The sequence below is a fragment of the Panthera tigris genome, chromosome D4 (genome assembly GCF_018350195.1).
Source record: "Panthera tigris isolate Pti1 chromosome D4, P.tigris_Pti1_mat1.1, whole genome shotgun sequence".
Taxonomy (NCBI): domain Eukaryota; kingdom Metazoa; phylum Chordata; class Mammalia; order Carnivora; family Felidae; genus Panthera; species Panthera tigris.
Window position 1 is genome coordinate 71274825 of NC_056672.1, and position 25887 is coordinate 71300711.

Below are 25887 nucleotides of genomic sequence, written 5' to 3' on the forward strand. Positions count from 1 at the left end.
GAAGCAGGCTCCAGGCTGTCAACAGAGTCCGATATGGGACTCAAACCCATGAACAGTGAGATCATGACCTGAGCCAAATTCAGATGCATCACCCAGGTGCCCCTTGCCTGTTTAATACTGGTCTTCCCAACTACATGTTTCTTTCATTCACTATGTCCCTAACACTTGGCATATACGGTAGAAGGCACCTGGTAAGGATTTGCCAAATGAATAACGAGACTGATGGAGCTAAATAAGAAAGCAGAAACCAACTCATGAAGTGTCTTTTATCATACCTTGCTATGCTGAGGGTAACAGAAGGCCACAGAAGAGTTTTAAATAGGACAGTGACAGGATCAAATACATATTTATCTCAGCAAGGCAGTGTTAACAACAGGCATGTCAAATACATGACAAGAATGCCCTATTCCTTCCTGCAAACATAACAGACATTCTTAAAGATACTCTTTCTCCAATGAACCCAAATTGGGTCTCAGAATCCCTCTTAGGGCAGACCTCCAAGAACCCATTGCCAATCAATCAAAGCGGCCCAAGGGATGAAACCCGATGACAGCTCAAAGACCTGAAGGTCTAGCATAAATACACCAGAAGACTGAACTATTTTAAAAATGAAGGGGGCAAATGTTCCCTGTAGAACATTTAGGTTAAAAAAATCTTGAGGGGTGCCTGGCTGGCTCAGTCAGTACAGCATGTGACTCTTGATCTCAGGATTGTAAGTTCAAGCCCCACACTGGGTGTGCAGATTACTTAAAAATTAAAATCTGAAAGAAAGAAAGAAAGAAAGAAAGAAAGAAAGAAAGAAAGAAAGAAAGACAGAAAGACAGACAGAAAGAAAGAAAGAAAGAAAGAAAGAAAATCTTGCTATGATGGCTACCCAACTTTTGGTACCAATACTTTACAGAATCCTAAAACAGGAGCTACACAACAATATCCTGGTGTTTAAAACAACTATTTTGCTTAATTTTAATGAAGGTTTTATTCACAGTTAGCCACTGATTAAAGAACAATTTTGGCCCATTCCCCCCTTTCATACTGGAACCAAGAGCATGGATTTTAGACCAAGCCCCCACATATTTTAGAATAATTATCTCAATTATTTCACTGCACTGATGCCAGTGTACAGGTGAAACTAAATGCAGCTGTGCTTAGCATACAAAAGCTATTTTAAATCACGTAAGCTGGTCCCAGACTTACTTTCCATTTTGAAAGGCCAGATTTGGATCATGAACCTAGATTTCAATAATGGGAACAGAAAACTCACTTCCTATATATACCATTTACCCATCATGTAATTCCCACCACTGTCCCAACATGCATACCTTTTTACGTACTCCTTCTTGGGTGCTGGACAGCTTGAGCAAAACAGGAGGAAGGAATTTAGATATAATATTCTGTAACTGTTCATCTGTTTCAGCATGGCCAAGTCGTAAAAAGACCCGTTCAAGCTGATCTATAAGAAGAAAAAAAGAAGAACTTAACAAAACAAACACAACCAAAACTAAGTATTTTCATAGCTTAATCCTTTTTCTGTACTGGAGGATCCTTCAGTCATAATTAACCACAACTAGTAGGTAGATGACTCTGACCCAGCTGGGAAACACTAAAAAGGTTTACCAGCTAATTATACTTTCTTACAACTGTCCCCGGTCATTTAACCTCTAGAAGGAGGAAAAACAAAGCCAAGAATAACAAAAGTCTCTCCTATATACAAAGTTACTCCTTCTTTCTAAAGGATTTGTATACTGAAGAGAATACAAAATTTTTGAAGAAATGTTCTAGACTTAGCCAGCAGAGGGAAACAGGAGAACTTTAATCAGATACCAGGGATAATATAGATTTGGTGAAACCATCTTACTGATGATGCAGTTTCTCCAAAGACAGCACCACTGCCCATTATTGTGTTGGCATTACCTAACCAGAATGTGAGAGACCATTTGCAACCATGAAAGTCACTGTGAGAGAAACACGTTAAAAAAAAAAAATACCAAGGGGACGCTCTCAGAAAAACCCAGGCTGTGACAAAGTACTGAACAAGTAACCAGTACAGTACAAGGTGGAGGAGGAATAGTGACAGGGGAACCTACCAACTGCAAACGACTGGATATCTGATTTTAAGGAATTAACTGTTAATTTTTTAGGTGTAATAATGGGAATGTGGTTTATGTTTGTTTTTAAAGGTTCTTCTAAAAATTACCAGTGGTGATTAAGGGGACTTCTAGGGGGCTAGAAATGTCCTGCATCTCATTCCAGGTGATGGTTACAGAAATATATACATTGATAAAAATTCACCAAGCTCTACAATTTCATACTTTCTACTGTATTATACCTCAATTTAAAATTTTTATTTAAGAGAGTCCTTATTTTTTCAGAGATCAAGACTGAAACTTCCAGATAAAATAACATAGTTGACAGGATTTACTTGAAATAACCAGGGGCATACTGGAAATTTGCTAAGAAAGAAATTTCAGATGTTCTCACCACACACACACACACACACACACACACACGTAACTACATGAGAAGATATGTTAATTCCAATAATCATTTCACATGTACATGTATATCAAATCATGTTGTATACCTTAATACAAAAATAAATAAATAAAGTAACAGCCTCATTTTAGTACTCATAAAAAATAATAATTGGGGGCAGAGGGGTGAGGAAAATGAGGAGAAGCCATATAAATGAAACCAAGATTGGTCACTAACTGATAACTGTACAAGCTGAATGATAGATACTAAGAATTTACATTTTTGCATATGTTTGAAATTTTCCATAATAATTTTTTTAAATACACACACACACACACACACACACACACACACACACACACACAAAGAGAACCTAGAGGCAATGACACCCTGGCAGCAGCAAGCACACCTTGCACCCAAATCTTGGTTTTTAAACACCATTCTTCAAAAAAAGGAACCAGGCTCTTTGAAAAAATGGCTAATTCCAGGGCTGGAGCAGTGAAAAAAAGCATGATGAACCTGAAGTATCTTGTAACATTAGGAAGAAAACGAGGCCTGGAACATATCAAAGGTCTACAGGAACCACCCCAAAAGAGTTCCAATATGGCCAAAGCTGAATAATTTGAAGAACAAAATAAATAACACAGTATTGTATTAAACCCAAAGCATAAATTAAATGTACGTGAATCCATATGATATAAATGATTAAATGATTAAATTCACTGATGAAAAGAAACACGACTTTCTTATAAAATAATTCCAAACAATTTATGTGTAGATACTTCCCCCTGCCGGAGGTACAGCTTAATTTCTGCCTCCACCCTCTTTGAGAGGGTAGACTAGATTTAGTGACTTGCTTCCAAAGAACAGAATAAGGAAAGAGGAAAATTACAGTGGAAACACTTGATAAATATTATCTTAACTGAGTGATGAAAGTTAACAACATGAGTGATGTCACATGGATATCACAATCCCTGATATGATGTGACATGAAAGGCATTTCACCTCTGTGATGTTCTTTCAAAAACCCAAACTCTCCATCTAATTATCAGTAAAACAACAGAAAAACCCAGGTTGGAAAACCTTCTATAGGACACCCGGCCAGTACTGCACAAGACTTTCAAGATCATGAAAAATAAGGAAAGCCTAAGAAACTGTCACAGACCAGAGGAGACTGGGGAGACAGGACAACTAAACAGTGTGGTCCCTGGGTACGATCCTGGAACAGGAAGAGGACATTAACGGGGAAAAGTGGTGAAATCCAAATAAAGTCTCAAGTTTAGCTTTTAAAATGACTAACAAAGGAAGAAAAGAGTAAGGAAGAAGGAAGCAAGGAAAGGCAGGATGACTGTGAAATAAGCAGACTAGATGATTCTATGCAGTGAAAGGAGTTCGTAGGAACAGGGAGCTCACTCCGCATATTTGTGCCAGTTACAGGAGGCTCTGCCTGGCACCTTACAGACCAGGGTCAGAAGAAACTGCCCGCAGAGTTTAGCTACAGAAACTGCGGAAAAACTGTTCTGTGGAAGAAGGCAGAAAGTTCAATTCTTCCTAACAAACTGACCTGGAGAATCTGGACCAAAGGCTTAAAAAACCAAGCGATATCTGGTCTCCTTCATTTTTCACATAACCATTTGGTTTCTTCCTATGTATTCCCAGTATAGTGCCTTAAACTTCCCTCTCTTCCTCACTAGAATAGAAAATGGAGCTTCCTAAATGCAATAAAATTATTTATGATGGCAACGTGGGAATGCCAAAAACAGCCCCAAACATCCTGTGGGGTCCCTCCAAAACAGGCCAAGTGCACCTGAGGAAGAGTAAAAGCCTCCTACAGCCTTTGGGATCGGTGTTAACACCTGTATGTCATCTGTAGCTACACACCACACTTTAAATAAAAGGGAATTAATCATGTTCAAGCTTTATGAAAATAAATGTAAATAAGTGCTGATATAGTCAAGAACGAAATTTATCAACCTGTCAAAGTTAAGAAAATAAAAAGTAAAGGTTTAGCAATAGTATGGTCCCTGAATCCTGTTTTTAGAGGCACAGAAAGAATGTGAACTCTGTGCCCTTACCCTCAACCCTGGAAACAACCTCAAGAAAGTAAATTAGGCCTGGGACCCAAAAAGTGTCTATTCAGAAACAAGAAGGATTGTAACCAAAAGTTCTGAAAATTCAAAAGGAATCCAAAACTTAAGTTCATCTTTCACACAGACTCAGTTTTTAGTTGCAGGAAATGAGATCCTTCAGGTCACCGCAACAGTATCTGAGGTACGACAAATACCACTTCCAAGTCAGAAGCAAGTTCCATCCTCTCCAGTTACATTACATATTGTATACAAACTCATCCAAATTGTTTTCACTTATGAAGAAATTAAAGAACTGCCATAACCTCAGATAATCACTGTGAAATGTGGAGAACAGCTTATGCACTAGTATTTCCTGTTCATACATTCGTGTTACTTTAACCTAAAAACTGGAATATGGCATACAGGATTTTACAGTTTGCCCTCTTTTTTTCCTTTTGATTAACACAAATCCTTTACTAGAAACCTTTGGAGCAATATATGTCTCAGAACTTTTCAGATTTTAGAATGATAATATAGTGACATAGTGTATATACTGTATTTCAAATAACCCTACCCATCCAGTGGGTTCTAGAGCAGTACCTACAACCAAATACATTCATATTCTGTAATAAAACACACACTCATACTCAGTGGGATAATCAAAGATTATAAGGAACCGTATATCCATTCAGGTCAGGTTTTAAATACCAAAGAACACTAAAATGTTTGGCTATGTATAAAACTTTATCTTTCTGTAGCACTAAATAAAAATCTAATTGATAATGGCTACATGGCAACTATGTCTATAGATACAGTAATGTAATTAACTAACACTCTATTTGTGCGATTACCAGTTTTATAGTACCACAAACAATACTCCAGAGAACATTCCTACCCATACATCTGTGCACTTGCACAGGTTTCGGTAAGCTAAAACATTAGCGACAGAACTGCTAAGTCAAAGGGTAGGAGTGTCGTCGGGTTTACCAGATTTTGGAAAAATACCCTGTGCTACTGACTAATGTATAGAAGTGTTGAATTGCGGGGCGCCTGAGTGGCTCAGTTGGCTGAGTGTCCGACTTCGGCTCAGGTCATGATCTCGCGGCCAGTGAGTTCGAGCCCCGTGTCGGGCTCTGTGCTGACAGCTCAGAGACTGGAGCCTGTTTCAGATTCTGTGTCTCCCTCTCTCTCTGACCCTCCTCCGTTCACACTCTGTCTCTCTCTCTGTCTCAAAAATAAACATTAAAAAAAATTTTTAAAAAAAGAAGTGTTGAATTGCTATATTGTACACCTGAAATTAATATAACACTGTACATTAACTATACTTGAAATAAAATTTAAAACAATTTAAAAAGAAAATTTTGTGCTAATTTATACCACCAGCAACGTATGTAAGTTGCAATTTCCCTATGCTCACTCCTATACTGAGTAATCAACTTTACAAAGATTATAAGTAGTCAATCTTAGCTGTATATGGTAGATGAAAAAAGATCACTCTGTTGTCTTAATTCATACGTATTTTATCACTAAGGTAAAGTATCTTTTCAAATATTTATTGGTCTTTTGAAATATCTTCTTCAGCAAATTACTCATTATTCTTTTGAGTTGATGACTTGTAAAAGCTTTTATATATTGGGGAAAAAATCTCCTCCATTCTCCCACACATCATAAATACTTTTTTCCTAGTATGCCTGTGACTCTATAGCACTTGCTTTTCATATCTAGGTTCTTAAATATAAATTTACCTTTCCTTCCTTTTATGGCTTTGGAGCTTCTAGTCATACTTAGAAATGCCTTTTTTACTCCAAGATTATAAAAAATAGTATATTCTGCAGAAAAGTGTTAACAGAGCAGGCCTGAGACTGCTATCCTTAGAAATGCCTGCCTGCCAGGCTGGCCCTTGACTGAGCATTTGGAAATGGGTTTCAGGACAGTTCCCTCCATTCCTAGAACGGATAAGAGTGGCTCACTGTGCCTAAACCCTTCACACAAACAATATGGTTTATGCCAAACACCTGCTTTCTTTCTTGAAATCTGGAATTTTGGTACGTGTTAGGCAGAAGATGCCAACATGACCCAGCACTGATTAAAAGCTCTTGGCACTGAGGGGTGCCTAGATGCCTGTCAGTAGAACATACAACTCTGGATCACGGGGTTGTGAGTTCGAGCCCCATGTGTAGCAAGGAGTTTATATAAAACAAAAATACATAAATACATTGCATACACACATATATACATAAACAACAAATAAAAACCCTCAGCACAGAGTCTCTAAAGAGCATCCCTGGTGGACAACATGTCACACATGTTGTCACAACTCATTGCTAGAGGGGTTTAAGCACATCCTTTGGGGCTCCCCAGAAAAGGCTGGTGGAAGCCTGTACCTGGTTTCCTCTGGACTTTGCTCCATGTGCCTTTTCCCTTTGCTGATTTTGCTTTGTGTCCTTTCACTGTAATAAATCTTAAACATGAATACAAATATATGCTGAGTCCTGTGAATTCTCCTAACAAATCACTGAAGCTGGGGTGGCCTTGGAGACCTCTGACACATATATTTATCTATGTTTTCTTCCTGGCCTTATGATTTTGCTTTTTTCATTCAAGTCTTTAATCGAGCTTGAATTTTTTTTGGGGGGGGGGGGGTAGCACATGGATGTAAGAAATCTAGTCTTTCTTGTTTTTGAAACCTAGTCTTTTTGTGTGTGTTTTTTTAAGGTTTTAGTTTTATGTTTGAGAGAGAGAAAGAGAACAGGCAGAGGAGGGGCAGAGAGAGCGGGGGACAGAGGATCCCAAGCAGGCTCTGTGCTGACAGCAGCAAGCTTGATGCGGAGCTCAGACTCAGGAACCGTGAGATCATGACCTGAGCCGAAGTTGGACGCTCAACCAACGGAGCCACCCAGGTGCCCCCTTTCTGTGGGTTTTTAAAATCTTTTTCAATGTAAATTAAACACTTACAAAAATGCACAAAATGTAAGTGTACAGTTTAATGAATTATTATAAACACCCATGAAACTATCACCCTGAAACCTGTACTACAAAGAAAGATTTCTACTGAATTCACAGCTGGAGAGGACTGAAAGACTAGCATAAAAAACAGTGGGTTTTAGGGACTCACCCAAGTTCACAGAGGTAATTAGCAGCAGCACAAGAACTAGAATGAGGTGTTCTGACCTTCAGTCGAAAAAACCTTGCCTATACTGTGCAACTGTCTGCAACAATAGTCCCATTTTCTAAAAGGACCTATGCTATATATACTACATCATACACAGGGAGCCCTGTTTAAGAGCATCACCAAAAGATCATGAGACTTTGTCTCATTCAAGTGGTAGTTAAGACAATATGGAACCATGTACAAATTCAAAGGTCAAAAAGCAACACGAGAAAGGGGCGTCTGGGTGGTTCAGTTGGTTGAGCAACCAACTCTTGATTTCAACTCAGGTCATAATCCTGAGGTCATGGGGTCAAGCTCCACATCAGGCTCCATGCTCAGCAAGTGTGGAGCCTACTTAAGATTCTCTCTCCCTCTTTCCCTCCCCCACTCACACACGAGCCTTGTTTCTCTCTAAAAAAAAAGAAAGGAAAAAAACACTAGAGAAAGCTCAACACTATAAATCAGAAGCTAATACCAAATGTGTCAAGGTGCAATTCACCCTTCCTCTTTCTCCCAGCTCATCTAAATTCTCTCCTCTTTCAAGGCCCAGTACCCTCCTATTTCCACTGTGAAGCACTAACTACTCTGGCTAGATCAGTCATGCACCCTTTCAAATATTTACTGAAACCTCAGTCTGTGTCAGAGCTTAGTGGCCATGGAAAAACAGAGTTAAGAAGGAAAAGGCAAGGATGTAGCACAGGATTACCACACTTGGATATGCTAGTTGCATGCTGAAAGAACATAATAGAAGGTCAGAGACAGATTGCTCAAGAAAACAGCATTTAGGGGCACCTGGGTGGCTCAGTCTGTTAAATGTCCAACTTTGGTTCAGGTCATGATCTCACGGTTCACAAGTTCAAGCTCCACATCAGGCTCTGCACCTACAGTGTGGAGCCCGCTTGTGGAGCCTGCTTGGGATTCTCTGTCTCCCTCTCCCTCTGCCCATGTCCCTCTCGCTCACACTCTCTCAAAATAAATAAACCTTAAACAAAAAGATTTTTTAAAAGACAATAGCATTTAAGGATAAAGGAAAGAGAATCCAAAAAAGGAAATGATAGGCAGTATATAAAAATAAGGAGAAAACTGAGTATTGCATCTAAAGAACTAGGGAAAGAAAAAGCAAACTAGTCAATGAAAACTGGAAAAAAATTGTCTACCCATACAGAAAAGAAATAACCTAAAAATCCCTTGCAGGTAGATTAATGACATGTACAAAGTAAGATTTTAAAGATTTTTAATTTTTTTTAATGTTTGTTTATTTTTGTGAGAGAGTGACAGACAGAGCATGAGTGGGGGAGAGGCAGAGATACAGGGAGACACAGAATCCGAAAGCAAGCTCCAGGCTCTGAGCTATCAGCCCAGAGCCCTACACGAGGCTCAAACTCCTGAACCATGAGCTCATGACCTGAACCAACGTCGGATACTTAACCGACCGGGCCACCCAGGTGCCCCAGGATTTTAAAGATTTTAAAATAAAACTGAGAAGGGAAAATTAAAACTCACACACAAAACATAAAAGACTAATCGGTTAAGATTTTAAAATATCAGAAAACACACCATAAAATAAGAAGATACGTTATAAATAATGATGTTTTTAAATGAAAAGGACTTGAATACAGAATGAAATATGCAAATCAAGAAAAAGCAAATTAATCCAAAATTTTCAAATAAAAAAGGATATAAGCAAGCAATTCAGAGATGAGACCCACAGACTAAATAACACATATAAAGATGTTCAATTACACTTGTCAGAAGTATGCAAAATTAACACAGTAAGATACAGTATCGTATTTTTCACATCAGAAAACTTTGCAAATCTAACTACCAATCTAACTACCAATTGTTGGCAAAACCTGGAAACAAACCAAGAGATACTTGAGTTCACTGTTAATGGGGTGTACACCCATACAATCTCTGAAACCAAATTTCTAGCAATTCTACTCCAGGGTAACAAACCCTAAGGAAGTTCTGCTCAAAGTAAGCCAGCTGCAAACTGTCACCAGTCAGAAAAAAATAAGGAACACTCTTCCTTCATCCTATCTTACTAGGATAAGAAATGTTAAGTAAAATAACAATGATAGTTAATTTACATTCTTCCACAGTTCCCTATTTGCAAAAAATAATTCTCCCACCCTCAGACCATACTTTGTGTATCACCGCCCTGGAGAAAAACTCTCCAAGGGAAAGATAAGCACAAGGAACACCAGAATTTTAAAGCTTAAAATGCACCTTAAAGAATATGGAAAAATGAAAATAAGAACATTTACTGGTGGGAATGCAAAATGGTTCAGTCACTTTGGAAGACAGTTTGGAGGCTCCTTATAAAAATAACAGTCCAGGGCGCCTGGGTGACTCAATCGGTTAAAGGTCGACTTCAGCTCAAGTCCTAATCTCGTCGTCCATGAGTTCAAGACCTGCATTGAGCTCTGTGCTGACAGCTCAGAGCCTGGAGCTTGCTTCGGATTCTGTGTCTCCCTCTCTCTCTGCCCCTCCCCTGCTCACACTCTGTCTCTGTCTTTGAAAAATGAATAAACCTTAAAAAAAAATTTTTTTTAACTAACTTAACTAACTAACTAACTAACTAACTAACTAACTAACTAACTAACAGTCCTGGGTGTCTGGTGGCTCATTTGGTTAAGCATCTAACTCTTGATATCAGCTCAGGTCATAATCTAGAGGTTGTGAGATCAAGCCCGGTGTCAGGCTCCACACTTAACGATTCTCTCTCTCCCTCTCTCTCTGCCCCTCCCCCACCTGCATGCATGCATTCTCTCTCAAAATAAATAAATAAACAACAAAAACTAAATATAGTCTTACCGTATGATCCAGCAATTGCACTCCTTGGTATTTACCCAAAGGAGCTGCAAACTTATGTCCATACAAAGACCTGGACAGGGATGTTTACAGCAGCTTTATTCATAACTGCTAACACTTAAAAGCTCTTCAGTAGGTGAGTAGCCCCAACCAAGATGTCCTTCAGTAGGTGAGTGGATAAGTAAACTGGTACAAACAATATTTTTCAGTGCCAAAAAGAAATGGTATTAAAATCATGGCTATGTGTCCAAACACACAGAATATAGGACACCAAGAGTGAACTGTACTATAAACCATGGACTTCAAGTGATTATGTACCAATGTAGTTTATCCTTGGTTCAAAAATGCACCATGCTGGTGAGTGATGGTGATGGGGGAGGCCGTGTAATTTGCGTAATTGTGGGGGAGGGATGGGAGCCAAGGGCTTATGTGGGAAATCTCTGTGCTTTCTTCTCAGAGGAGGAGAAACCTAAACCTAAATCTGCTAAAAATAAAAATTAAAAAAAAGTCTTTCTAAAAAAAACTTATTTTGAAAAAATAATTTCAAAAACACTGAAATTCTTCAATCCCAAAACAAAAAACAATTTCCAGCTTAGTTTATGTCTACTATTCCATTCACATAGGAAAAAATAAATATACTGATTTACTCTTCATTAAATAATTCTTTAATCCATATTATTCACCTGCCTTTCATTTCTCTATGTAAAGACAAAGAAAAGGGCCCTTCCTTCCTTCTACCCCCACCCAAAGCAGAAATAACCAGTAAAGGTTCAAGGACTTCACTTCAATGTTATCCACCAGTAGCCACTGATATTTCTGAAAACGTGTTAATTATTCCTGACAAATCTATCTACACAAATCACTCATTCTCTGGATTATGCCAAAAAATACAACTTTGACTTCTGAGTTAAGGAAGAAAGGCAACTTTTCCATCGGATTAGAAAAGGTAAATACTGGTTTGTCACTTACATCATCAGTTAGAGAAAAAAAGTTAAAAAAAACAAAAAAACAAAAAAAACAGCAATACATCTGTTTCCTCAGATGTATCATCTTTTCATAACAACTTGAACGTCAAAACATTCCTTACAAAGTATGCAAAGCAAGCATATACCATCAAAAAGAATAGGAAAAGTTACTAAATTTAAGGTAATGGTTATCTCCATGTGGTAGAATTTCAGAGGATTCTTTTTTGGCTTAATTTTATGTCATTACTATCTTACTTCATGAGCATGAATCACTTGTATGAACCAGAAAGAGAAAACAGTTATTTCAGGGTAACAGGTTTAGGAATGTTTTTAAAGTTGCTTAAGTTTTCTATAAAGAACATTATTTTTTCTGAATGTGAAAGTAAATTTTAAATTATAAATCATAAATTGGGTTAGCGGAAGCTGTGACTGAAATGGAAATCTGAAAATACCTAAACCACTGCCTGCTGCACCAAAAATCAATTAATACTCTACAGCTACAAGATATTTTGAGAAAGAGCTGTCAAGTTACCATAGAAATATACTAAACTATAATGGAATAATATCACAAGGAAATATCCTTCCTAATAGTTATTTATTTTCTTCTGATTAATACATATATATCCGCACAGTCACAAAGCAGTTTCACATGGCCTTTTGAGCCTCAAAAAACACTGTGAGGTGGACAACTGTTGTCTGCATTTATAATTAAAAAAACAGGCTCTGGATCTGATTTGCCAAAGGTCATCATCATCAATCTAATAAGACAAAGAATCGTAAGCTGAACCTCAAGAGATCTTTACCCTCCAAGAACACACTAGAATGCAGTACCTCCCTCTAAAATACCATTTAGTGAAGGGAGTATTAGTTCCAACTTACAAATGAAGAAACAGTCTAAAATTTATTAAGAATGCTGATCGCAGCACCTGGGTCGCTCAGTCAGTTAAGTGTCCAACTCTTGATTTCGGATCAGGTCACGATCTCACAGTGAGTTCGAGCCCCACATCCAGCTCAACGCTCAGCACAAAGTCTGCCTGGGATTCTCAAGTCCTCCCTCTCTCTCTCTGCCCACTCCCTCCCCCTCCCCCCCTTGCATGCACACGCTCTCTTTCTCTCTCTCAAAATAAACACATAAATTTTTTAAAAAATATTTTAAAATATTTACAAAAAAAAAAAAAAAAAGAATGTTGATCAGAACTGTAGTAAGTGGCAGGGCTAGGGCTCAAACTCCAAGCCAGTCCAACTCCAAACACAATGCTCATGCCTGCATGTTAAATTGCAGCACTGATGAAGCAGAGAAAGTGGATGGAAATGATACAAAGGCTTACTAGACATGGGTCTGGCTCAATTCATACCTTCCGCAGCAATTCAGAATTGGCACCATAAAGTCAAGCCACCCTTGAGTGCTTGGGCCTATGAGAATAAGCCAGTGGATATGGCATGGGCATCTTTAGCCTATCCTTTGGAACACAAAACCAGAAGTCTGGTCTGAAGAAAGAATGGTCACAGAGGCACAGACAGCATCTGGAAGAAGTGGATGATTTCTAGTTCTTGAAGGCCCCTCTTACTTCCATAAAACTCCCTGATTCCTTATAGTAAGAACCCTGTTTTTGCTTAAGCCAGCTTACAACTGGGTCCAAATACAAATGGAAGGTCTTTGTCAAAGGGGCACTGGGGGACAAGGAAGAAGTACTTCCTTCATAAAAGCACATTAAAAAAAATTAGCAGCTAGCACAAGCCTAGTGTGAATAATTAGATCAGAGAGGGAGTCCTTTCTAAGAGTGGGCCAATCTAGCCCCAAAAGAACCTTCTCAACCATGTACCCCATTACTCCCCAACAGCCACCCAAATTGCAATCGTTTAAGTGCGCCATGTTTTCCTGCCCAATTATTTGGTCAACCAAGTCCCCCAATCAGGAATACTCTCCCAACCTCTCCTATCTCTCCATCTCCACACAGCCAAATCCTCCCATTCAAGGTCCAGCTCAAATATTCCATGATCCACAACTTGTACATACCATTTGGGCCCTACAAACTCTCACAGACCTCTTCTACATCTCTCCTGGCACTCACTGTCTTTTGCTATATGTTATGTAACTGCCCAATCTTCTCTTCCCTAAACCAAAGCAGTTCTTCTAGGTGCGATTTCAATCTGATTCCACCTGACTACCCACTCATACACTCTGTCCTTCTATAGAACTCCTCAGGTTGAGAAACTGTGACCTAACTTTCTTGGTGTCCCGGCACTTAATTCAGGCCCTTGCAGAGAGTAATTGCTCAAATACCTGTTGAATGCATGAAATATTAATTCCTCATGCATTAAAAAAGTCATTTAGAAGTTTATACATTTAATGTCTAGCAAGAGAAAGGAGGGGATTGGCAGCAATTTATAGTATCTGACATCAGAATTTCCGGAAAAGGGGACTATATGTATTTTAATACAACGACAAGTGCTTAAGGTTACAAAAAAAAAAAAAAAAAAAAAGAAAGAAAAAAAAAGAAAAAAAAGAAAGGTGGGTTAAATTCCAGAAGGTCTGATTGTGTGGCAGCACTGGTCTGCTCCAAATCAGGAATGATGTAGTAGTTACTACAGAGAGGAGAGGAAAAGAGAAAAAGATGGAGAGGGAGGAAGGACCAGTGAAAGAACAGGAAGTCCAGCACTCTACAGCAAGGCCCTTCCCCATGACTCACATCTTCTAGAGTTAACTTAAATTACTGAAATGCTTGCGAAAGTGGATTGTGTGGTGTGTGTGTGTGTGTGTGTGTGTGTGTGTGTGTGCACGTGTGCACACACATGCGTGTATATAAAACCAGTGAAAACAGGTAGGTTTCATGTCCAAGCTTACATGAGTGGAACCAAAATAATCATTTTCAGAAATGGGAACCTAACAGCTAAGAAAAGCGTTAAGTATACGACATGTACAAAAATAGGATGTGATGGGGCAGGGGGATGCGGTAGTGAAGGAAGGATGACCACCTCTGGACTTTGACGACTTCTGCAGTTAGGAGTCTGAGACTAAAACTACGATGAGGACAGGGAAATACAAATCAAAACCACACTCAGATATCACCTCACGCCAGTCAGAGTGGCCAAAATGAACAAATCAGGAGACTATAGATGCTGGAGAGGATGTGGAGAAACGGGAACCCTCTTGCACTGTTGGTGGGAATGCAAATTGGTGCAGCCACTCTGGAAAACAGTGTGGAGGTTCCTCAAAACATTAAAAATAGACCTACCCTATGACCCAGCAATAGCACTGCTAGGAATTTACCCAAGGGATACAGGAGTACTGATGCATAGGGACACTTGTACCCCAATGTTTACAGCAACACTCTCAACAATAACCAAATTATGGAAAGAGCCTAAATGTCCATCAACTGATGAATGGATAAAGAAATTGTGGTTTATATACACAATGGAGTACTACGTGGCAATGAGAAAGAATGAAATATGGCCCTTTGTAGCAACATGGATGGAACTGGAGAGTGTGATGCTAAGTGAAATAAGCCATACAGAGAAAGACAGATACCATATGGTTTCACTCTTATGTGGATCCTGAGAAACGTAACAGAAACCCATGGGAGAGGGGAAGGAAAAAAAAAAAAAAAAAAGAGGTTAGAGTGGGAGAGAGCCAAAGCATAAGAGACACTTAAAAACTGAGAACAAACTGAGGGTTGATGGGGGGTGGGAGGGAGGGGAGGGTGGGTGATGGGTATTGAGGAGGGCACCTTTTGGGATGAGCACTGGGTGTTGTATGGAAACCAATTTGACAATAAACTTCATATATTGAAAAAAATAAAAAAATAAAAAATAAAAAAATAAAACTATGATGAGGAAGGAAAGCCTAACTGCCATCTAGATTTTATATGTAATAATCTTTTCAGGTAGATCAATCCTGTGAAGTATAAATCTAACCAAATACTAACTGATAAAGTCCACATCATCTATTAATTTCTATATGCCATTTTAATTCACCAAATGCGACTCTAATACTTGACCAAATCCAAATGAGGCCAGCAAGAAGTAATGCTTTCAATTTTGATCTCTACTCCTAGGTTTTTAAAAAGATGTTTGCCCTCCTTCTCTACCTTTAAAAAAACATATTAAATGCAAACGTACTTAAAAGGAGAATGTCAGGGAGCACCTGGGTGACTCAGTCCGTTAAGTGTCCGACTCTTGATTTGGGCTCAGGTCATGCTCTCATGGTTGGTGAGTCCGAGTTCCATGTTGGGCAGTGCGGAGCCTGCTTGGGATTCCTCTCTGTCACTCTCTCTGCCCCTCCCCGCCTCAAAATAAATAAATATACTTAAAAATTTTTTAAATTAAAAGGAGAACGTCAGGAAGTCCAGTAGTAAACACCAATAAAGGTCGGGTGGTGGGGAGAGGACCCATTCCATCATGGCTGCTGCAAGAGTTGCCTCCTTCCAGCCAGGGCAGCCCCAAGGGGTGACAGATGTAAATCTCTGCAAGCAACAAGGTTCAGAGCAAAAGGTTCCTGCTGACACAGTCCCTGCTGGTACCCCTTACCCCCAAACTAAGGCAATCAGACAGACCATCTTCCTGTCCCCTAGCCCACCAGTCTTACCCCCCAGGGCCCAGGCAGATAGTGCAATATTGAAAGCCTTGCACCAGGATGCACTATGGACTACATTCTGAGCAGGAAAGGGAAAAGGAGTCTTCCTTCTCCTGCCACTTCAGAAGTCCTAGCCACCTGCATATGACGTCAGGCTACTTTAACCCAGCATAGCCCAAAGCAAGGCTACCCCCTCTTGCTCTCACATACACATTCTACTACCCCCTACACACACACACACACACACACACACACACACACACACACACACACAGAGGGAGGGAAGGAAGAAGTGACTAGGTTAGCTTGGCAGGGTTGGGCCAAGTGATGAGACAGAAGCCCTCATCTATTACCTAGATTTAATGAATAAGTGTCAGATTCTAGATGCACTAAGCTCCACAACCACTCCCACCTCCCAAGGAAGTCCTTTCCCCCAGAAACAGCAGCTGGCAGGTGTCCACTTAGAAATCAGTGTTAGTAAACTGATGAACAGAAAGATTAGTTCAGCTTATGAAAGCCAGCTTAGAGGAGACAATATACCATGCAAGAGGTCAAACTACATAAAAGTCAAATATGTGACAGTGAAGATCCACCCAAAGCAGCTAATTACTTAGGATAATGCTCATTTGGATGTGTAAACACTAGAATATTCCTTATTTAAGTCACTATTTAAATTCCAGCATTTGTGGTATACTGCTTGCCTTCAGTAGATCATTAATTTCATTAACACATCTGTCACAGGCCCAAAAACACTGACAGAGAAAGAATCTAGGAGCAAATGAACAATGTCCCCATTTCTCTTCTACAATTCCTCCAACCTCCCAATTTTCCATTTCTCTAAAATGGAACGAAGATAGCAAAAATAAACCAAAGTTTACTCTGAAGTTGAACTTTGATTTATAAAATATTCCATGCATTCTATCCCTCAAAATTCCACCTAAATGAATTCAGACATCATACACATCATCAGCAATATACATACTGAAAAACAGAATGCACTGGGGGAAGGGGAATGCAATAGAAGACAGCAACAAAATGAACTTTGAGTTGAAGCCACAAAATCCCAGGTACTCACTGGATATTGAGCTCATGAGATCAGAGAGTTGCAATGTGAACATATAGAGTTTCAATCAAAGGACTATCCAATATCATCCAAGAAGGACACTGACACCATACGTATTCAGCCTCAGAATGAAGTAGAATTAAGTGGCTTTTCTATCACAGTAGATGTCAAAAAGGCAGAATTAGGAATATCCAATTACTATCATGACGCCATTTTTAACACCTTTTTTTTTTTTTTTTTTTTTTTTTTTACAAATAAAACAATTAACTCCAGGATAATATTCCTGCAGCGTGTAAAATCATCTTTTGTGGCTGTGGCAGACAATACCACTTGTAAATGAACACTCATAGATTTTTCCTTGTGCACACAGCTAAGCAATGTCTTCAAGTTTTATCTTTTTTCTCTCTCTTGCTGATTTTTTAAATTTATGTTTGTGCAATGACAGAGAATAGAGGCTTCAGGAATATATAAACTAACATGAACTTCACCAACTCTCTTAAGATAGCTAGAAAAGGAGAAAAACCCATGAAGATCTTGGCAGGAAAATGCTACTTGATAACCTATGCATTTTTAAATGCTACTACAAAAAAATGCACACATCCTAAGGAACTAAGGAACTACTAACCTCTACAATCAATGTGATACATGGTTTATCCAGTCTTGACAAAAATCCTCTGGATCACCAGTGGTACGTTCATCCACTCGTACACATGCAATTGTATAAAGAATCTATTATTTAGAACACCAGGAAAGAAAACAATTAAAAGATTTATACTCACAGCTACCATTAAGAAAACAAAAAAGCACTTTTCATTTCTATGCTAAGATCTAATTTGATGCCCTGCTTTGTAAATTCAAAATGAGGAGGAAAAAAATTACAGTGATTATCAAATTGGAGAAGGAGTAAGGAATATGTCCACAAACAAAATTTATTGTATAGAAGTAATAGGTGAATACTTTAAAAAAAAATACACTGGTAATTATTCACAGAAGACTAAAAAAACTGGAATACCAATACAACATTTATTTTATCATATATGTATATGTGTACATATACATATAAATCATCAGCATACAAAGCCTTACATTAAAATTAGAAGAAAGTGTAATTATATAACATTTTTACAAGATGAGTATTAGTAGGTACACATTATTAGTACATTACAACTGAGGATGTAAGTGGTTAATATTCATAACCCTGGGAACCTCTGCCTTCTCTCAGCACTCCTGATCCCCTTCCCTGGTTCTTCTTTGTCTTCTTCTCACCCCTACATATAGCACCAGACAGCTGTCCTCAGGACAATGTGTCCATTCCCATGACTCTACCATCACCCCCACACTCTACCAAGCTTCAGAAACCTAAGTTCCTATACACAGGAATCCACATGCCTAGCACTATGCCCAGTTCTTAATATGTATTATCTCTTCCCCCTCTTATAACAACTCTGTGAAATAGATTTTGTTATTAACCCATTTTACAGATGAGAAAACCAAAGCCCAGAAGTTAGGTCCTCTGTTCAAGGACATTAATCGAATGCAGGAGAGCCAGGATTCAAAACCATCTCTGACTCCAACACCAGATGTTTTTGTTACTGTTGAAAACTGTCTCCCTAAACAACATAACATGGGCGCCCCAGTAACTCAACTTACTCACTCAACAAATACTCTGTTGAACACAAACCTGTTCTCTTTTCTCCACTTCCACCTCCCTACATCTGTCTAAATACTACAATCTCCACTCCACTGCAATCTCTCAAGTAGATTCTTAGAATCATCTCTAACTCCTCCCTCTCTTAAATAATGCTTATCTACTTGGCCAATAATTTCTGCCTACGTTAGGGATTGTAGGATATATCACCTTCTTGCCAAATCCACTTTCACTCTCCCACTTCAGACCCTATGTTTCCTTCACTTGGCCACGGTGATACCCTCCTAATTAGTCTTGCACTCTTGGTCTCTGGATTCTTAAAATCAATGTTACGCCACGGCCACCTGTTATCCTTATAAAACAGATCTACTCATGTTACACTCCAGCTTAAAAGCCTTTGATGGTCCTCTTCTGTCTACAGAACAAAGTCCAAACTAGTTATGTTGGCATTCCCACACAAGCTGGTCCCAACCTATCTTCCCAGCCCCATCTCCTACTGCACCCCCCCGAATAATAATAATAATTTATATATAGCTTAATTGTTTAGACAGTGCATTTTCACATACGTTAATCATAACAACACTATGAGTATTTCTTATTATCCCAATTTTATGAGAAGGAAACTGAGACCTAGAAAGGTAAAATTATTTGTCCAAGATCCCAAATTGTAAGAAGAACATAAAAGGTAAAAAGGGCCAAGTATCAAACTACAAATTTTATCTCCTTTCCCAGCACCTCACACAGCCATAGCACGCCTACTCAGTACATCAGACTCACTCACACTTTCTCTGAAAATGCACAACATTTTCTAACCTCTATGTCTTAGCTTAATCTATTTTTCTCTTAACTTGGAATGCTATTCTCAGTTGAAATTTCCAAAGAACTGTGTTAGGCATTTTTCATATTATGCCTCATATGAGTTATTTATATTCATATATAAACCTGTCTCTACACTGAATTATAAGCCCTATGAGGACAAGACCAGAAGTTGGTCAATTTTTAAAGTCTTATTTAACTGGAAAATGTGTGAGGAAAACAAGCCACATAAGATGACAAGCATCAAGGCAGAGACTGGCCAGGCCTGAAACCAGAGACCAGAAACTTGGATCAGACCATCTGAGCACCCTGGAAGTGCCGACAATTTTAACATCTATCTTCTGAACAAGTTCGAATGTCCCAGTGCCAACTATTCTGACACTGGCCTTTATTAAATATTAGTTTATTGAAAGCTTAATTCAAAACAGAATGGGGTGAAAATTAAGAATTAGAAGTTGATAAAAAATAGAAATATCATTATTTTCACTTTAACTTTTCATATGTGACTAAGTAACCAAAATTTAAACCATACAGGTTTGATTTACAACGATCAGCTCAGCTGCATGGATGGCTGTCTCTAGGGCTATTTCAGTATGACCACAGAATCACATTCACCTACACAGACAGCTTCCCACATCTCATCCTCTAAAAGCCACTAGGATTCCTGGCACTGGCAGAGCCTCTCTCAGAAGGTATCTGACATGTTGATTATCTGGCCAACTTTTGCAAGTGAAGTGCCCCATGGTTATGTCAAATGGTCAAATTGAATAGTGTCAGTGGGCCTTAAGATTACAGGCCATTACTCCTTGAGTTGTCTTTATCCCAATGAAGATCAGATTCTAAGGATGCCCTATAATTATGAAGCCCAGAATATGAAACCCCTCAACTGCTGACCAGGTGAAAAGTCACAAATGCTTCCTTCCTTCTATCAGAAGTCTCCCTATCCACTCCTGCAATATAACTACAATGTCAACTTTTCCATGAACTGACTGAGGATATTAGAAGAAAAACTAGCCCACATGCTCTGCCCTGAATTTCATTTCATTCCAAACAGTTATAGCACCCTGAATATAAAGAAAAAAATTACAGACTATGATCTCAAGTAATTTACAATCTAGATTTCAGAACTCTCTTTAACAATCAGAACTAACTGTTCTCCGTGGTTGCATCTCACCCAAAAATCTACTATTTCTATTCAATAAACATCAGAATACTACAACATTTTATACACTACAGCAGATTTCTTCCAGAGGCTATTAAGATGGGGGGGGGGGGGGGACATGTTGCTCTTGTTATAAACTGTATATTCTCCCTTTCAGAGATGGTAATACAGCAGTCAGTCGGAATTAACATATAAACAGGAATCAGAGAATCTGAATTGAAGTCCTAACTCTGTAACATGAAGGAAGTTCCACCACTGAGACAATAATAGGACTAAACTCACAGGGCTGCTGCAAGGATTCATTTAATATGTACAAAGTGACTAGAACACATGGTAAGCTTTTGGTAAACATTAAGCTTTACAATCACCTGACTCAAAGTGACAATTACATGATATTTGTGAGAGGATAACAGATTCTAAGATATCCCAGCCCAAGACTGTCCTGCTTACCTTTCATGTGTCAATGATACTCATCAACCAATCAATCAATAAAAATGAAATAAAAGAGAAACCTAACAGTTCTGCTTCTCAGGAGCTCCTGCAAAGTGCGGTGGCAGATACAACTGAAAGCACCTGTAGATTTAATTTAAATTTATGGCACGCATGTCACCTCAAATACAAAAATAGAAAATGCTGATTTGAAATCTATAGAAACCCACTGTTACCAGCCATACATCTCTAAATAGCAGACATAGGAACCACAGATAGCATTATTTTAGCATTATCTATATTATGTAAGCATACATTTTGGTCCTTAACATAGCTGTTTACAGTTATTCTTCCTTCTTCTCAGCAGTATTATAATTCCACTCGTGGACTGTGGTGTTTCTTTTGCACCCCACAGCAAAGCTAAACAGTAGTCAAATAATTGTAATAGTAACATCCAGCTAAGATTTTTAGCAGCCCATCTGACTAGATCTTTTTGTCCACATGAACACTCGGTGCACAGAGGTAATACAGCCTAAAGCCTGGTTGAGTGCACACTGGAGTCTGAGACACCTGGGATTCAATTCCAACTCATTTGCTGCAGGACCTGGGGAACCTAAAAAGTCTGTTTTCCATTACATAAAACAGCAATAATAATTTTGCCTACCCCTTGGGATTACTTTGACAAATAAAAGAATATACACAAAGCACTTAATGCTAGTCCTGAAATACTGAATGGGATGTTTACAAATAGCTCCAATTTACTCTGAAATGCATCTAAAAAGGATGGATTGAGTACTTAATGCCACTCAACTGTATAAAGATGATTAAGTTTTGTTATGTGTATTTTACCACAATTTTTTAATAAAAAATAAAATAATTAAAGTGAAATTGTAAAGGTGGATTGAAAGATGGACAGATACATGATAAAGCTAATAAAATATCAAATGCAGAACCCAGGTAGTGAATATATAAATGCTTATTTTCAACTTTTCTGTATTTTTGAAGATTTTTACAATAAAATATTAGGGGAAAAAATGCAGACATCCAATAGTTCACTTTTATTTTCATCTACTACTGAAAAATAATAGCCAGCAAATATTCAGATTCTTGGCTCCTTTTTAAAAAATCTTATAAAGCATCTTTCCATCAGCCATCTCTTTTATTATAGCCATTCTAAAACTAAAAGTGGCTTATTTGAAACTTCTTAGCCACTTACTTATGTATTTAATTTCAAGTTAAATTATTCTAAGGTACCAGCTGCCAAGCATTTAATCTCTTCTGAAGTACAGAAACCAAGTCAACAGACATTTGTGGTTGATGACTGATGATGTGACCAAACAAAAAAATGGAAAAGCAAGGACTGGAATTATTTGCTCCTAACTTTTCCAGTAGCTGCTAAAACCATAAGTTCCTTAACCAGAAGGACTACCAGCACCTTAACAGGTACCTAATATACAGAAGCACAGTGCATCTACACATGTACATCAGCCATATAGAATGATACCCAATCCTTCTTCTAGTTGTGTCCTCCATTCCAAGTGATAATCCGGATTTTAAGTGTTTTAGTGGTACATCAGGAACCCAGATACCATGCAGTATAACAATTTAAACAGACCATCTCACACCCATTGCAATGGCTACTTTCAAAAATACAGAAGAAAATAACAAGCGTTGGTGAGGATGTGGAAAAACTGGAACCCTTGTGCACTGTTGGTAGGAACGTAAAATGATACAACCACAGTGGAAAACAGTATGGTGGTCCCTCAAAGACTTAAAAATTGAATTACCATAGGATCAAACAATCCCACTTCTGCATATAATACCCAAAAGAATTGGAAGCATAATCTCAAAGAAATACTTGTACACCCATGTTCATAGCAGCATTATTCACAACAGATAAGATGTACAAGCAACCCCAGTGTCCAACAACAGATGAATGGACGAGAGAATGTGATATACGTACACAATGGAGTATCATTCAACTTAAAAATGAAGAAAATACTGTCACATACTACAACATGGATGAACTTTGAAAACATTATGCCAAGTGAAATAAGGCAGTCACAGAAAGACAAACCATGTATGATTCCACTTATATGAGATACCTAGAGAGGTCAAAATCACAGAGACAGTCAGCAGGATGGTGGTTGCCAGGGGCTGGAGGAAGGTGGGGTGGGATAGGGAGTTAAGGTTCCGTGGGTACAGAGTTTCAGTAATGCAAGTTGAGAAGAATTCTGGAAATGGACGGTGGTGATGGTTGCACAATATGAATGTATTTAACACCACTGAACTGCACACTTAAAAGTGGTTATGATGGTAAACTTTATGTTATGTGTATTTTACCACAATAACAACAACAACAACAAAAATGGAAGAAAAAAACCAGGGACCTGATCTCCCCAGGAGGCCTGGAAGGGTGCTCCAGCTTGGAATTGACAGAGGAACAATCAACTCCGGCTCTCAAACCTCGTCTATCTCTGAACACACCAGGAGACCTTGTCCACTCAGACTCTCCATCACGCCCAGGGTCACACCAACTGTGTATTTCAACTTCAAAATGAACAAACATTACTCCGCCTACACCAGTTTTATGTCAAAGCAGCAACTTAATCTCTCTAAACCTGCCTCCTCCTTAAAACAAGGATAATTCCTACCTACCTACTTCACAAGGTTGTTATGAGGGCAAGAGTGAGATCACGTACATATAAAAGTAGCTTCAAACTGCCAAGCACCAAAGAAACAGAAATTATTATGTTTATAACTACTTTCGGATGGAAATTCCGAAGGGACTGTAACAACAAAAACTTCACAAGGCTTGCGACACCTCGCCCATGGTACATTCCATTTAAAACTCACATCATCCCTAAGTAACACCGTTCTTGTTTTTGTCATGAACTGAAGGGCAGCGCTGAGGAAACAAACAAACGCTCAACGTAAGCATTTCATCTAACCACCCCCAAACGCAATCAGAAATCATCTTACATGTTCTAGGAAAATTCAATTTTTATGACCCCAGCGTGGGCCTGCGGCGCCTTGGAACTACACTTCCCACAAAGCATCGAGGTGAACCCGGGCGGCGGGCGGGGCGGCCTGGGATTCAGGGTGGCCACAGCTCTCCCCGAACCTAGATCGCCGGCCCCTGAAAAATTGCACCGTTTACGGTCGAGCGTGCGCTGGCTCTCCTTTCTGAAACCGCTGTCACCCCGCGGTTCCTCCTGCGTCTAGCACGGCGACCCCTCTCTCCGCCCTCCCGTCCTTCCTGCTCCACCTGAGGGTCACCGCCTATTCTTGACCTTTCCGCTGATTTCTAAGGTGTCACAGAAAGGCACCTTCTTCCCTTCCTCCCCGCCAAATCTACATTTCTAGAACTCCCCAAACAGTTGGGACTCGGGGCCACGGCGGGGTCAGACGGGACGGGCCGACACTGCCCGCCACCCTGGGCCCCCAGCCGGTCCGCCCGCCCGAGCGTCGCGAGCAGGGGGCTGGGCTGCCCCCACCCCCGGGCCGGGGCGGATCGCGGGCAGAGGTGGCTCCGCCCGGGGCTCCGGTTTCAATTTCGCAACGTGACGGTGCAAACCTGAGGCCTACAAGCGCCGGCGGCCGGCGCCCCGCCCGCCCGCCAGGCCCGAGCGCCCCAGCCCCCCGCGGCCGCCGCCCGCCCACCCAACCCGGCACCCGGCGGGAGGCAGCGCGCCCCGGCCTGCCCGCCCGGCCCCGGCCGCCGCCCCCGGCCCCGCGCAGCGCCGGCTCCGACTCGCGGCCGCGGGCTCGCGGTGGCACTTACTCAGCTCGTCCTGGGAGGCGGAGGCGGCGGCCGCAGCCATGTTGCGCCAGGGAGGGAGGGAGGGGCCGGAGCGGGAGGGCGCGGACGCGAGGCGCGGGGGGCTCGCCGCTCGCGGTGCGGCAGGGGCCGGGAGCCGCCTCCGGTCGCTCGGCGCGGGCCGCGCTGCGCCCACGAGGCCCGCCTGCCGCCGCCTCCTGCGTCCTCCTCGCAGCACGCGTCGATCTCGCGGTCCCCCGCGAGCTCGCGACTCGGGCGCTCCCACCGCCTCGCGCCTCTGCGGAGCCGCCGCCGTCTGTCGGCCGAGTCCCGGTGCGCCCAGCCCGCCCGGCGGCTCTGCGGCTCCGCGCCGCGCTCGCCCAACTCACGCCGGTTTTATATTTAGAAAGAGCTGAGCCATCCTCCCAGCGGCCCCCCCGCCGGGCCCCTCGCGCGCCCGCCCGCCCGCGCTCGCTCGCTCGCGGCTCGTCCTGCCCACCTGCCGCCGCCCGCCCCGCGAGCGCTCCCCGCGCGGACCCGGCACGCGGCGGCCTGCGCGGGCGGCCCGGCCTAGCCGCCCAGCCGCGCCGTAGCAGCCTGCGGCGGCCGTGGCTCGGCACGGACGCGCGGGCCTCTGACCTGAATCCGAGCCGGTCTCCATGCCGGGGATGCTGCGCGCGGCGCCGCGAGGTGGGCGCCCGGAGGCGAGGCGGCGGCGGGCTCGGGCCCGAGGGGCCGCGCGCCGCAGTCCGGGAGGGGCCTGACCGGCTGGCCCGCGCTGCCGGGGCCGGGGGAGATCCTCGAGGCGGGGCCCAAGCTCCCTTTTGAAAGGTCTGCGGCTGTCACGTTGGCCGGTCCCGACCTGAAGAAACACGTCTGTCCAGAGGAAGAGACGTGGACTCGGAGAAGTAGAGCCGGGCTCCGAGTCGGCGGGAGGAAGCCCCGCCCTGCGCCTCCCGCGAACT

At 41.1% G+C, this 25887-nt stretch overlaps 1 protein-coding gene across 5 annotated transcripts in view; it reads right to left on the bottom strand.

The window, feature by feature from the left end:
• Positions 1–25887, bottom strand: part of ECPAS (Ecm29 proteasome adaptor and scaffold) — a 103525-nt gene extending 77638 nt beyond the window's left edge. Inside the window, exons 1-3 of one of the 5 annotated variants that reach the window (XM_042965168.1) lie at positions 25562–25577; positions 17733–17836; positions 1320–1450 (exon numbers count right to left, since the gene is read on the bottom strand). In XM_042965168.1, the coding sequence (XP_042821102.1) occupies positions 1320–1450; positions 17733–17754 (153 nt within the window). In that variant the 5' untranslated portion in view covers positions 17755–17836; positions 25562–25577. Of the gene's footprint in view, positions 1–1319; positions 1451–17732; positions 17889–24946; positions 25308–25561 lie in introns of those variants that run through there. The other 4 variants (XM_042965167.1, XM_042965169.1, XM_042965170.1 and 1 more) reach the window with 4 other exon arrangements.